The sequence below is a fragment of the Glycine max genome, chromosome 19, assembly GCF_000004515.6.
Source record: "Glycine max cultivar Williams 82 chromosome 19, Glycine_max_v4.0, whole genome shotgun sequence".
NCBI lineage: Eukaryota > Viridiplantae > Streptophyta > Magnoliopsida > Fabales > Fabaceae > Glycine > Glycine max.
In genome coordinates, this window is record NC_038255.2 from 39,240,652 (window position 1) to 39,255,728 (window position 15,077).

General features: G+C 30.8%; 1 protein-coding gene across 1 annotated transcript; it reads left to right on the plus strand.

Annotated features, from left to right (window-relative positions):
- The first annotated feature begins 2,116 nt into the window (after positions 1 to 2,116).
- Positions 2,117 to 5,043, plus strand: LOC100802041 (auxin efflux transporter family protein). The gene is made up of 6 exons (NM_001398401.1): positions 2,117 to 3,341; positions 3,974 to 4,244; positions 4,327 to 4,412; positions 4,509 to 4,666; positions 4,780 to 4,856; positions 4,977 to 5,043. Exons 1-6 carry the CDS (start codon positions 2,219 to 2,221, stop codon positions 5,041 to 5,043), a joined length of 1,782 nt encoding a protein of 593 aa, NP_001385330.1. The 5' UTR covers positions 2,117 to 2,218.
- Positions 5,044 to 15,077: the final 10,034 nt, after the last annotated feature.

Here is a 15,077-nt window from a genome sequence, read left to right on the forward strand (position 1 = left end):
TTCTCGAGAAGCACAGCACAAGAATTTTAAATTCTTTCATAAAATCAAAGAATTTGAAATGCTAATATTTAAGTTAATTAAAATCTCTGATCCAAATACTCAAATTTCAATTTCTTTTCAAATTTTTATCCAAACATCTTATTTAATTGAAAAGTAATTAAAATCCTATAAAAAAATTAAATTAGCCTATTAAATTTTTCTATCCAAACATACTTTTAATGATTTCTTTCATCCTATTAAAAAAGAAAACAAGTTGTTAGTTGTATGTACTCCCATGTTGAAGTCATGCTTTTTTGCTTTGATTGGTTGGTGCGCACGAGTTTAAGTCTAAAAGTACCACCTAAATTTTGACTAGCATGCAAAAGTGATAAATGCGAATTTCCCTCTTCGAAATTATAGGTGGAAATTAAAAGAAGTTATTGTCAATTCAAAAGACAAATTTAATGGAAGTCAAACGAAATGGTCCTCTAAAACGGGGACAAATCATTTTAACCATTCACTTAAAAATATAGATAAAATAATTATTTTGAATTTATATATTACATTATTATTCAATAATAAATTTCCGTGTATCATAAGTTAATTTTTATTATAAATACTTTAAAAATTATATTTAAGATATTTTTTGATTGATTAATAATATAAAATTCTTTACAATAAAAATTAGAATAAAAATTCAACTTATAACTAAACTTAAATATAACACTCCAGTGTTATACTTGTAAAGATGGACTTTTAAAGCGGATGGAGGTTAACGCTTAGACAAAAAATATTTTCACACACACAAAAATTGAGTATTGGATACTTCTTTTAGAAAATCCTAACAATTTGACTCATCTTTTATGATTAAAACTATTCAAATATTAAACAATGATTCTATTAGGTTTTGTTAATGGGCCGGTGTTTTAAAAAACACTAATTAAGGAAATAATAAATTAAGTTTTTTTTATTAAAAGTGCATTGATAATATAAAATATAATGTTTCACTATAAATTTTTATAATTTAAATTTCTCGATTAATTATATTTTATAACTATACATACATAATTTTATAGATTCAATTCCTCCTTTTATTTCTCCCAACAAGACCACACACATCCTTTACTTGATGTGTTTTCATTTTTTTTGAGTTTGACTCTTTTATTTGGGCTTAAGATCACTAAAGGATAGAGCTTTCTCTCGCAGTCTAGAACTGGGTTTTAAAACTTAAAATTTGTGATCAAGTTATCCTTATTAGCTGATATAAGCTGTCTGTCATATATGTCTAACATGAAACTTGTGTAACTGAAAATGATAAAAGTAAGGCATCATATCTTAAATATTTTTTAATTAATAATTTTATCTAAAAAATTCATATAATAAAAAGTTAACACAAACATCATTTATCTAAGTGAAAATTTGTATTAATAGAAGATATTTAAATTACTGTACCTAAACTTTATCTTTTCAGAAAGAAATAAAAAAAAAAAAAGGTGTTCGAAACTCCAAGCCCATTTCCCAGTGAAGCTTTTGTTTCCCTCTCCGGACAGAAAAATAAAAATGAATCCATGAAAGGACAGCAGAATTTTCTTTTTTCGTTTTCTCTCCCCTGTCTGATTTTCTTTTCTCTATTTTGCATCTCATCTCATGTGCCATAAGAAGACAGCATATAAACTGCAAAAAGCTAAGAGAATCTTTAGAAGCCCTTCTGGTTCTTCCCTTTTCCCCTCCTTTTTCTGGGATTCCCCCCTGGTCCTTTCCCTCTCATTAATCCCCTTTTTCATTCGCCCAACACAAACCTCTAAAAAAAAATAAAAAAAAATCAATAATCAAATTCATTCTCAAGAGTGAAGTACAGTGTACATTAATCCCAAAAATAAAAAATATAAACTTAATCTTTAACATTACATTATATATTTTAAAGAAAAAATGTATCATATTTTTATACATATTCAATTTAAATTTTTTATTTTTAAGAAGCTACTATTTACCCCATTATAAAAAGAAAATAGAAAGTAGTGCTAATAGTATTGGTAAGTAAAAGCACGAGAAGGTTTATTCTGTCTTTGCAGCAGCAGAAAAGAGTTATAAAAGCTTGAGAAAAGCCCCCAGCTTTTACTCCTTTGTCTACGCCCTTCATAATGCCTTAAACTAAACCCTTCTCTTCTATCTCCGGCCACCGTTTATCTTTTCTCAATAACCTCAAACCTTATTATATTATTCGGAAAGAGACACGACAATGATAACGTTGTTGGACTTGTACCACGTTCTGACAGCGGTGGTGCCGCTCTACGTGGCGATGATCCTCGCCTACGGCTCCGTGAAGTGGTGGAAGATCTTCACCCCGGACCAATGCTCGGGAATAAACCGGTTCGTGGCACTCTTCGCAGTGCCCCTCCTCTCCTTCCACTTCATCTCCACCAACAACCCCTACGCCATGAACTACAAGTTCATCGCCGCGGACACACTCCAAAAAGCCATAGTCCTCGCAGTGCTCTTGGTGTGGTCCAGAACAAGCTCAAGAGGCTCACTTGAATGGTCCATAACACTCTTCTCTCTCTCAACTCTCCCCAACACCTTGGTGATGGGTATCCCGTTGCTGAAGGGCATGTACGGTGATGACTCGGGAACACTAATGGTTCAGATTGTGGTGCTTCAGTGTATCATCTGGTATACCCTTATGTTGTTTCTTTTCGAGTATAGGGGTGCGAGGCTTTTAATAGTGGAGCAGTTTCCTGATACAGCGGGTTCGATTATCTCCTTCAAGGTTGATTCGGATATTATTTCGTTGGATGGGAAGGAGCCGCTTCAGACGGAGGCGGAGGTTGGTGATGATGGGAAGCTTCACGTCACGGTGAGAAAGTCGGCGAGTTCGCGGTCGGAGATTTTTTCTAGGCGCTCGCACGGTGGCCTGAACTCGGTGTCGTTGACTCCGAGGCCTTCCAACTTGACCAATGCGGAGATTTACTCGCTGCAGAGCTCCAGGAACCCCACGCCCAGAGGCTCGAGTTTTAACCACACGGATTTTTACTCCATTGTGAATGGTGGTGGTGGGAGGAACAACAACGTGAGTGTGAGTCCGAGGCAGAGTAATTTCGGGGGGTTTGATGAGGAGAGTGGTGGGGGTATGAGGGTGAATGGTGGGTACCCTGGGCCTGCGAATGCGGGGATTTTTTCTCCGGTGGCGAAGAAGAAGGGTGGTGAGAGTGGTGGTGGTGGTGGTGGAGGAGGGAAGGATCTGCACATGTTCGTGTGGAGTTCCAGTGCTTCGCCGGTGTCGGAGGGTGGTATCCATGCCTTTAGAGGTGGTGGGGATTACGGGAGTGACCAGCTTCCCGTTTGTGGGGTGGCTCACCAGAAAGGTTTTGCCTTTTCATCCCTTTTTGACTTTTTTTTTTTTTCAAACACAAGTTGTTTATTTGTTTGATGTTTATGTTTATTCAAAGTGTGTGGACTTGTTTGATGTTTAGTTAAAAGGGTAAGAAAATACAAATAATGATGTGTTTCTCTGTTTGATTGGGACAAGAGAAAATTTGACCTTTTAAAATTATAAAGTATAAAACTTTCATTTATTTTCAATTCAATTTTTAATTTTTTTCTATTTGGGTGTGCTTTAAAAACCTGTTAAAGAAACTAAAAAAATCACACGTTTGCGATGTGAAAGTTATGGGGAAGTTTATAATTTTGATGAACGTGATATTTGTTTTCTTTTGACTGTACTAAACTGGCCTGTAATCTTGTTCAAATGTGACTTTCCTAGTTTTGTTGCGAGTGTTTTTTTTTGTCTCTTTAAAGATTGTTGTATGTGTTAAAGTAGGAGTGGGGTTTGTTTGGACTGACTTGGAATTTCCTCGTGTTGTCTTTTCTCGATTACAATAGTTTTGTTGCTACTATATGGTCTTTTCTGGATCCAATAATGGTGATGTTTTGTTGGTAACTTATCATTTTCTCTTGTTTTGATTGGGAGTGTTTTGTTTTCCACGTTGTTGGTCAGATTATGATGAGTTTGGTCACGATGAGTTTAGCTTCGGGAACAGAACCATTGCTAATGGGGTTGACAAGGAAGGGCCAGTGCTTTCAAAGCTTGGTTCGAGTTCCACGGCTGAGCTTCACCCCAAAGCACAAGGTGAATCCAAACCTACTTCCATGCCACCCACAAGTGTTATGACAAGGCTCATTTTGATCATGGTTTGGAGGAAGCTGATTAGGAACCCCAACACATACTCCAGCCTCTTTGGTCTCACTTGGTCTTTGATCTCATTCAAGTATGCAATCAATGTTTCCTATTTGTTAGTTCAATGGTTTTAGGTATGTACAAGGTGTTAATGTTTTTGTGTTGTGTTGCAGGTGGAATGTTGTTATGCCAGCAATTGTTGCTAAATCGATATCAATTTTATCTGATGCTGGTCTTGGGATGGCAATGTTTAGCCTTGGTATATTTAATAAAATAGATTGAGTAGTTTGGCTTTATTGTCTTGTTTGGTTATGTTAAGGTCTTAAGATTTTGGATTCCTTGGTGGCTTTTGTAGGGTTATTCATGGCATTGCAGCCAAAGATTATTGCATGTGGAAACTCGGTTGCTTCCTTTGCTATGGCAGTTCGTTTTCTTACTGGTCCTGCAGTCATGGCTGTTGCTTCAATCGTTGTAGGGCTCAGGGGAGTTCTATTGCACATTGCTATTGTACAGGTAAAAAGGGTCTCAAAACATTTTTTCCTTTTATGTAATTTTACCTCTAGTTATTTTTGTAGTTTTATCACTTGATAGTTATTTTGATGTATATTTATTGTATGTATTTTTAGGCTGCTCTGCCTCAAGGGATTGTCCCTTTTGTGTTTGCTAAGGAATACAACGTTCATCCTGACATACTAAGCACCGGGTTTGTATTCCTCTATTCTTCATTTGCTTTTGCTATTTTATCATAGAAAATGGACTGGTTATAGGAAATTTCCATATAGTGAATTATCATGTTCCTTCTAACGTGTTTATTTTGTGGCAGGGTTATATTTGGGATGCTAATTGCTCTTCCTATTACGCTAGTTTACTACATTTTGCTTGGGCTTTGAAGCATGTTGAGGAAGCGAAAAAGGAATCAAGTCATGAAGATTAAAAAAAAAGACTAATTGCAGTGTGGATCAAACTACCCTTTTGTTATATTTATAGGTTAATTTTTTTGGCATCTTCTAACAATGGTAGAATTTCGAAATGAAGTTAGTGAGAGGGGGGGAGTGTGACCTTGTAATTAATCTCCAAACACAAAAACAATGGTGAGAGTTGAAATGGAAGCAAGGAGATAGTAGTATATTTTAGGGCTATAGCTAGCTACTAGGAAACTTTTATTTTGGTGGTTTTAGCCTTTTTTTACTGTGAACCCCACTCTCTTATATTTTGCTTCGTTTAATGGAAAAAAAGAAGAGAAAGTGAAGCTTGTTTGTAGTTGTCGACACCTTTCTCTTTCTTTTCACAAGTACTTCTACTTTTTATAGGCCAAAAAGAGCATGAGGCCGATCGGGAATCTCAATCTCTATCCTATGCAAAGTATAAGAATATATATCAACAAACACAAGTGGTTTTTCTAGGGCAAAAAAAGTGGCAAACCAAACAGGAACTTTTGCTGGCTTGTCTCTTTGGTGCTGTTTTTTTTTTTTTTTTTTAAAGCATTTAACATCTTTTTGAATGACACAAGTTGTCATCGACATATATTTAGTTTTAATTTATTGAGTAATGTTGGAAATTGAAGCTAGTGCAGGGCTATGGCTAAGGTTGCTATTATGGTCCTGTTGTTTGCAATTGCTACTATACTACTTAAAGCCTAGCTGCAAATCACAAGCTTGCTAAAGATTGGTATGCATAGGCATAGCACATCACATGCTTCTGCACCCTGATAGGGTCATCTTTACTTGAAAAAAAATGGATACCTTTATCAACTTTTTGCACTTATTGCAATATGGTTTAGTGATCCCTTCATAAATACTCTTACTGGATTCTTGTTTGTGTGTCTTACGGGCTCCTTTTAATCCAATCATAGTTTGATGCATTCATTTTATAAAAAACTTGTTATAAGGAAATTAGAAAAAGTTCAATAATCTTCGGTGGGTGATATGAAAAATGTTTCTTAAATTTTGCAAAATCATGTGTTATGGATCATAAGTGTTTATAGAGGACATTTATAACAAGAGGGGAGGGAGTACTGAAAGATGGATTATTTTTGCCTTTCTGGAAACGTTGTGGAATTATTTCCAAAAAGGGTCCAAAGCTGTGCTAATGATTAATGCGATATACACCTTTCCTCTCTTTAAGGATTTTACCATTTTAAGTGCGTCTTTATTTATTTGCTACAAATGGATACATCCTGATATAATAGTTAGAGCTAGACTGAATTGTACATTATTTGCTACGGTTGATTTAATGTTTATAAGTTTATTAACTAAAATAATAAATACACAAATAACACTATCGTAACCTGTAAACAGCTGTAAGTTTACATAATATATGTTCAACGGATTTTTAGCATATATTTTAGAGATTTTTGAAAAGTTTCCTATACTTAAAAGTTTGTAATTAAGCCCCATGATTATAAATTATGTTTAATCGGGTCTATAATCACATTTCTATTAAAGTTCTGTTAAATGCAAGGACTTGCGACATATTTGATTTATTTTTTAAAACTATTTTATGCTTTGAAAAAAACTATTTTAAAAATTAGTATTTCTAAGTTTTCAAAATAAAATCAAAATATGTTAGTGTTATTACAAATTAGCTTTTAAAAAAATCAAACAAACCTAATTAAAAAATTTAAAACGATTTAAAAACTAACTGAATAATCAAACAAACAATCAAATAATTTGTTTTAAAAAAGACTAGCAATCTAATCTTTAAACTATTGTTAAAAACTTGATTAGATTTACGAAATTTTAATGAAAATGTTAAAGGATTGAATTATAAATGATTTAAAAGTTTAGGAATTTAATTATAATATTTAAAAATTCTCAAAAAATGTAGAAAAATTAATTTAGCGTATTTTATTAGAAGTAAATTTTATGTAGGCCTTCATTTAGAAGGTAAATTTCGGTTTTACTTTTTAATGCAACTTGTTTAAAATTTAATCAGCCAGAAAAGGGTTTTCATAGACGAAGGAACAAGGGGTACCAACCCATATACGACGCCAGCAAAAAAAAAAAAAACAGTCAGCAGAAAATATTTTTAACCAAATGATTCTGCATAATTGAAACAACATCATGAATTTGTCAAATATAACAAAATCATACAAATATAACATATTGTGGTTTTCTTATATTTGACGGTTTTATGAGTTATTTTTGTAATATATAACCTCAATTTAGGACAGTAGTTTCTAAGGGGGAAAAGGCCCACCTTCGTAAGCGCAATTGAAAAGTGAAGAATTGAAGACATTTAAGTAAATATTTACTTTACTCTCAACAACTGAAAGGTACCATCACATTAGTCCATGAAACTAAAAACAATGGGAAACAAGTTATTGAAATGTCAAATAAATCCCTAGTTCTTAGTATCATTTTGGTCCATAAAATATATGTTTATATTATAACTTAAGCCACAATTTTTTAATTTTTTTTTTTGAATTAACGTGATTGTTAATTTATATTTTACATTTTTTTTTCAGTATATCGATATACACACCCACTTTAACATAAAAGATTGATACAATGGTGTAAGACTCCATCATGTTCAATGCAAAATTTTTTTGAGTCAGTGACAATCATGTACTACGAGCAAAATTAAAATTTTCTTGAGTGAGCGACAATCATGTATTATGAGCAAAATTAATCTACACAGTGGGTTGAAGAACATCCATTTGTCTTTGACACAAGGAAAAAAAAATACACACACCCATTTTTTGAAAATGAAGTCACTTACATATATTTTGTACCTACACGAGAGTAGATAAATAACTTTCTTCCTTATGTCTTCTTCTTGAGGATCTCTTTTTATAATATAGTATCCGACTGGGGAGATGTGATATTTGCAAAAGACACTTTAACGCTCACATAAGGTCTCAATCAAAAATAATAAATGAGAGTATTAAATGAAAATAAAGTGTCTTACCTTATATTCTTGTAGCTATTAAAGGCTAAGACAAACCTCTAATGGTGGTTATTAAGACATTCTTTGGTGATAATGCGAGAGTGCTCAAGTATCTGACTAGGCCGAGTACCCGAGTGTTTTTATAGGGATTACCTTCGATGTTAAGGTGAGGAAAGTATTAAGGTATTCGGTTAGATCGAGTACCTAAGTACTTCTATAAGGATTACCTTTGGAGTTAAGGTGAATGAAATATTTAGGTATTCAGCCAGACCAAATACCCAAGTACTTTTATAGGAATTAGCTTTGGTGTCAAGGTGAAGGAAGTATTCAAGTATTTGAACAAGTCAAGTACTTAAGTACTTCTATAAGGATCACCTATAGTGTCAAGGTGACAAAATTACTTAGGCATTCGACTAGACCAAGTACCAAATACATATAAGAATCATGTTTTATGCTTCAATATTTTAAAGACATAATAAATGATACTACTAAATATTCAATCTAATCGGATACTCATACCGTATATATTTAATATTTCATAATATTGTTATCCATAAACACACATTAACAAACCTCATGAAAGTGATGAGGCCTAATATCTATACTATGGTTCATGTCAAAAAGAGTAAAATTAAAAGAAAAAAAGAAATAGTTATACTTGATGTTCAAACTTGAATTAGATTGAATTATTAAAAGTCCTAAAATTTTGGCTTGACTCATCCCGTTCAAACTCGAGAGTTAGATTGAATTATTAAGAGACATAAACTTTTTTTATGTTCAGTTTAATATCATCTGAATTAAGATTACAAGTTAAAATAGAACTATTCCTACTAGCTGATTTATGAAGTGGATGCAAATTGAGTTGTGATTGATCACTGTTAAATTATTGAGTATGTTAAATTAGTTAAACTATATATTAAAATATCTTATAGTGTGTTTCGTAAATATTGTATGGATGGAAAAATCACACCAAAATGGTTATTATCGTATAAGTAACAACGAATAGCTTCTTGATTGACACCTAAATCATATTTGAACACATAAATGTTTGGATTTGGATTAAAGATTATAAACATAAGTTTAATCGAACTTTCGAAAGCAAACTTGATGTTTCTTTAAACTAAAATTTAGTTTTAGACCAAATATAAATGTGCTAATATATTTCAAGGGAAATCAAACATATATCATCAAATTGAATTTATTAAAAAAAAAAAAGCCACGTTAGAAGAATCCATACATTACTTCAAAATTTTTTTATCAATAAATATTAATTTTATTACAAATTTAATTAGAAGAATTCAAATATGTAACTTCTATCTGTTACAGTGTTACTCCATGTCTTTTCACCCTTAAATTTTCCTTTCCAACCATCAAATCAATATTATATTTCTGCAACAATAATCATAGTCTAGTTAAATATGTACTTGCAGTTTAACATCCCATAATTTAAAAAAGTTTATGCTGAAAAGTCTTTAAATTTGTGCTCAACTTTTTCTATATAATAATATCCGTGCCGTTTAATTTCATGAACCTACATGCCCCAAAATTCTTTATGGTCTTCTGCTACTGCCTCAACTTTGCTCTTCAGTAATAATACCTACATCTCACTAAAGCCACTTTCATGATGTTGAATCATTTCAGTCCTTCTGAAAGGCCGCATTTTCTGTTAAAGAAATCTGAATTCATGAACCAAGTCACAAGGATCATAACATATATATGTGAATGAGATGGTGTGAGAACAGCAATATTCAATTGTGTAATTCCTCTCCACGCCCCTAAATTTAGTCAATGATAGCTGAAAGTGATTAACTAAAAAGTGCTTTTATGTGTGTATGACACCAATCTCAATCAAAGCAGGTATTGTCTGTCGTGCAGGTTATATAAAAGGGCCATTAACTTTTTTGCCCTCTCTTTTGATTAGCTCAAGTGAGAAAAACTCAATAAACTATTACAAGCCTGTGAATATAATGATGAAACCAGTTTTATTTTCCTCATATTTTAGTGATGTTTCAGAGAATGTGCAGCACATGCGTGTGCCACTTAAAATCAATACTCAGATTTATATTAGGCCCTTTTTTTCCTCCTATTCATAATTAATGTTTTGTTTGTAATGAAGTTACTTTGTTGAATGATAGGTGGAACTGATTGATTGGCATGTTGGATGAAGCACAACCAGCCAATGCTATTCTAGTGATTAGAAAATGCTTGGAAGGAGCTGTAAAGTCAAAGGGGAAACTAGTATAATGTAAAGACCATGAAGAAACATATAAGAAATAAGGTTCCAAAGAGAAAATTTATGAAATAAATTCATATAACATTGTTTTATAATAACTTTTTCATCATATCAATCATTTTACTTCATATAATCTCTTCTTGGATGTTATCTCTTTATTTATTGCACAAAATTCATATGCATATATAACTTTTTAATACGATAAATATTGATCCAATTAATAAAAAATAGATCCATACACTCATATCTCATAAGAATATAAGTTTAATTTAAATTTATAAATATTTATATAAGTACTTATTAAGCTTTCACGCCTATGACCTGGGTGAATCCAATTTACTTAATTTTTTGTTAAAAAAACACAATGATGAAGAGAAGAAAGAAAAAATATACAATAAATAAATGACGTATAGAGAGAAATATAAAAAAAAAATTGAGTTATAAAAAGATAATATAAGTTTTTATAAAATAAATTATACAGTACGTGCATACATATATACCGGTGAAAAGAAGACGCATGTTTTGGTATTAAAATAATCAAGAATGAAAGTAAACGATAATGAGGCAGACACTAATGAAAATGTTGCTATCAAAGTGTAAATAATTGGTTTAGAGCTTAAGTGGAGTAGATCATCTCAAGTTCACAATGTTGACAAAAGAGAGATGGATTATGATTTATGAACAATAATGAAATGCATTGATGATTGGACAGAACCGAAAAGTTTTAGGTTCTTGAAAATTCAAGAGTAACTTTAATTTGAACGTACGAACAGTTTATAAAGGAACACAATTTGGTTACTGTGTGAAATAATTTCTCTGCAACGAGTGGAAAAAGCTTAAAAAACACACACAGAGGCACCGTCGAATCTCGTGGATTTGACCGACTAATGTACCTAAGTCTATCGGTACTCAGGATTCTATGTGGCACGAAATTAATTAGACTTGCACCACCATGGCACATTTTGAATTAACTCAACTTTTTGGAGAACTATCATGCATCAATCAGTTATTAGAGTTGTTCCACTTTAATTTGAAGTTTTGCAGAATTGTTTCTAATAAAAAAACACTTATAATTTAGACAAAAACAAACATCTAATTTGGAGGAGAAAAAATAATTTATACTTTACTACGTTTAATATAATATACTAATATATTTTAGATATTATAAAATTGATTTGATGTGGAAGGGAGAAGAAACAGAGGGCATCAATTCATGGGTTCTAATCTCTCATTAACAACAAATATTTATTGATAAAAAATATAATATAATTTTTAAAATAATACTAGTAAACTATGAGAATTTTCATTTGAATAATTACAGTTGGATTAATATAATTTGTTCAGATAGCATGTATTATAAATATTTTTTAATTTTGGTTTGTTATTTTAAAAATTTATGATGTAGTTCCAGAAAGTAATTTAAGTATTAAACCTACACATTTTTATGGAGGTGGGTTAGGGTTTGAATTCTGGGTTGATTTCAAGATTCACGTGTTTGAATAAAATGTCACAAAAGATCTCTATTTTAGCATATGATTGTATTTTAGAGAATTCACTTTTCGAATCATGGAATAATTAAGAAAATATTTTGTTTTAAAAGAAAACTATATGTATGACTTATTTTATATAAATATCTTATGAATTCAATTTTTCAAAATGTTCGTCTAGTGAGTTGGATCCCCTCTCACTTGTGGACATAAAGGGTCGTGTTTATGGACTTTTTTTTTTCTTTTTCAATTTGGTCAAAGGGTAAGGGGATGGATGCAATGGGATTTTGGGATGGCGAGTTTGAAAACTTGCCCTTTGTTTGTTCGTGTCTTCTCTCTCTACAAAAAGAATGCTCAAAGTTTATCTTTGTTTGAAAAAAGAGCTTCACTCTTAGAAAGACAAAGCTAATTTTATAACCCATATTTGTTTAACTAATTTGTTTGCTCCATTTATGGTTATATCAAATTTTGGTTAAAAAAGCTTCACATGGAATAAAATTAAAAAAATTGTGCATCATACAAATAAGAAGAAAATCCCAAAAATTAAATCTTTAAGGATGTGTTTGATTTACATTTTTATTTTCTATTTTATTTTCTGAAAACTGTTTTCATTTTTAAAAGATTAGAATTCTAAAAACATGTTTGATTTGACTTCTTGTTTTCTGTTTTCATGAAATAAAAATACTGAAAATTTATGATATATTAACTTCTTATCTTTTTGCATTTTTAAATTTGTTTAAAATTACATCACTATAATTTCATTTTATCCGAAATGAGGTTTCTGTTCTCAACTGAAAACACTAAAAATGATAATTTATTTTTTTTATTTTCTGGTTGTTTCCTATTTTCATTTTCACTGAAAATGTTTTCAGAAATCCAATCAAATACATTTTCATCACCATTTTCTGTTTTCAGTAAAAATGAAAACATAAAATAACCAAACCAAACACCCCCTAAGATTTTAATCAAAATGTGATGTTCAATAAGTGGCCTTTAAAAAAATTAGATATAAGTGTTTCATTTGTAATCACTTATCTATATGGTATATAGATTGCTCGAATTAAAAAGCCTAAACTACCTGTGCAGCTCCTCTCCCCCTCTCCCCTTCGTTTGATCTATGTAACGAAAATTAAGTGATTAACTTGAACTAAAAGAACGGTTAATGTAATTAAAAAAATTGACTTAATAAATTAGATTATAGGTGCAATTTGTAAATTTGTAATATAAACTTCTAATGCTAATGATAATGTTTTTTCACTGTATTTTAAGGTCTTTAATATGGCTCTTTCCCAAATATGAGGCACAAGAACAGGGTCGTCAATGGATTACAAGCCCACCAGCCAATATGGGAATATGGACCCTAAAAGGCTAAAATGGCATTACAATCATCCATTGTCAGTGGAGGGTCTCTTTCTACCAAAAAGAAAAAACGTGGAGGGTCTCCAAAAATATCTTGATTCACTAGGGATTTTGCTTTTAATAATTTGTACATGCAATTCAAAATAAATAAATACCCCTAATCAATTACGAGAAAAATAAAAAAATCCATTATATTTTAAGGGTTTTTCTTCTTCTTATTTGAACATGCTCCATACTGCGTGTATACATATCAATAAATTAAAAAGCATCAATGACTAAAAACATTATTATTTGGTTTGAATTTTTTTTTTATATAAATGTTATATTGTTTTTCCCTTCACTCCTCAACATAAGCGGTATAGTGACATATCATGACTTATGAGTGTATTCAAGCAAATAGATGACGATTAACTCTAGAAAAAAAAAGGATTAAGGCTTTGAAAATATCCTATAATAATGAGAGAATGCAGCGTTTGAAATTGACTGTAAAAAGTTAATTTAATGGTAGAAGGATTAAATTTCTCTGAAGTAAAAAAACATGTAAAGTGAAAAATTAGAAAGTATTTGCTGTTAATTTAGAGTTAAAAAATAAGGAGGCCAAATATGTAACACTTATGCTTGTCATATAATAAGCAAATGAAAATTTTGAATGTTACATTGTTTTTGAAAAATCAGACCCCAGAGTGGAAAACGCTCTATCATCAGACTCTGAGATACATCTCCTTGTTGCATGGCATGTAATGCATAGGAATGATATTTGGAAAGTTGATCATTAATTTTTATTTTTATATTTCTTTTTTCTTATAACTTATTATAATATCATTTATCATACTTATACTTTTATTTATTTTTTCTCTTTATTTCAAGGTGTTGAATAAAATTTTGGATGTCCAAGTATAAATATTAGAAAAGATAATAATATTTGAACACTTTTGTTTTGAATTAAACATTCCACTAATATATTTCATTTCTTTTTATTATCTTTTTTTCCTATCATATCATATTACTTACCATACTTATATTTTTCTATCTTTTTTCTTTCTTTCTCTATCTCTATCTGTAAAAAGTATTTAGGTGTCTAAATATTTTTTCCTATTTAAATATAATAGTCAATGCAGAAGAACTGTCCTAGAAGACAAACTTCTGATTTTGGCAACTGGTAGCATGAAGTGGATGGGATTTAATTTGAATTTATGAAAAAGCGAATGAAATATATTTTTAGAGCTAATTATTTGAATTGAACTTTAAAGTCAAATCACGTTATTTTTTCAAAAGTAAATTGATTTTAATCAAACCAAGTTTAAAGTATATTGATTTTATAAAAAATAGTTTTAATTAACAATCAATTTTAAAACTAATTCTTAAACGAGAACAGAATTTAAATCCAGCATTTTTAGATGTCCAATTTTAATTCTAAACTGTTCAAAATCATTTTCAAAACTGTTTTTTTATTTAAGCAGTTTTGAAAATATTTTTTTTTAACCAAAACTGATTTTAAACTCTCTTTTTTTTTTCTTCCAAAGCTTCAATTTATTTTAGGGAAATGAAACCCATTAAGCCTGGGGGTTAAATAGAGATTAAGGGACAACAATGTAAGCTAATGGCATCCAATAACAGTAAGAAGCTAGGGTTGTGGAGCTGTACGGATATATGTGGATAATTAATTGTTCCTGCGATATTTCATTATGATATTGAGAAATCTTTGATGCTTCTATGTCATTGCCATTCTTTGGTAGAAAAATGGTCTATATAGAGATAAAAGTTGACCATCCTTGATATAGACGAGATGAGATTGGAATATACACAATTCGAAACTATCAGATTTTTATTTCTTAACATATCCTTTCAAACATATTCTTCATTTATTAACTTATATTTATTAGGATTCATGATGAATTATGGATCTCAATACCTAATGAGCTTTTTCCAGTTTCTATATTTTTGTGTTTTTTAATAA

Excerpts from the sequence above, each read along its gene's own strand:
- LOC100802041 (NM_001398401.1), top strand. The coding sequence starts at position 2,219 with ATGATAACGTTGTTGGACTTGTACCACGTTCTGACAGCGGTGGTGCCG. Across the intron at positions 4,245-4,326 it reads TGGTCTTTGATCTCATTCAA|GTGGAATGTTGTTATGCCAG; the intron begins GTATGCAATCAA and ends GTTGTGTTGCAG. Across the intron at positions 4,413-4,508 it reads GATGGCAATGTTTAGCCTTG|GGTTATTCATGGCATTGCAG; the intron begins GTATATTTAATA and ends TGGCTTTTGTAG.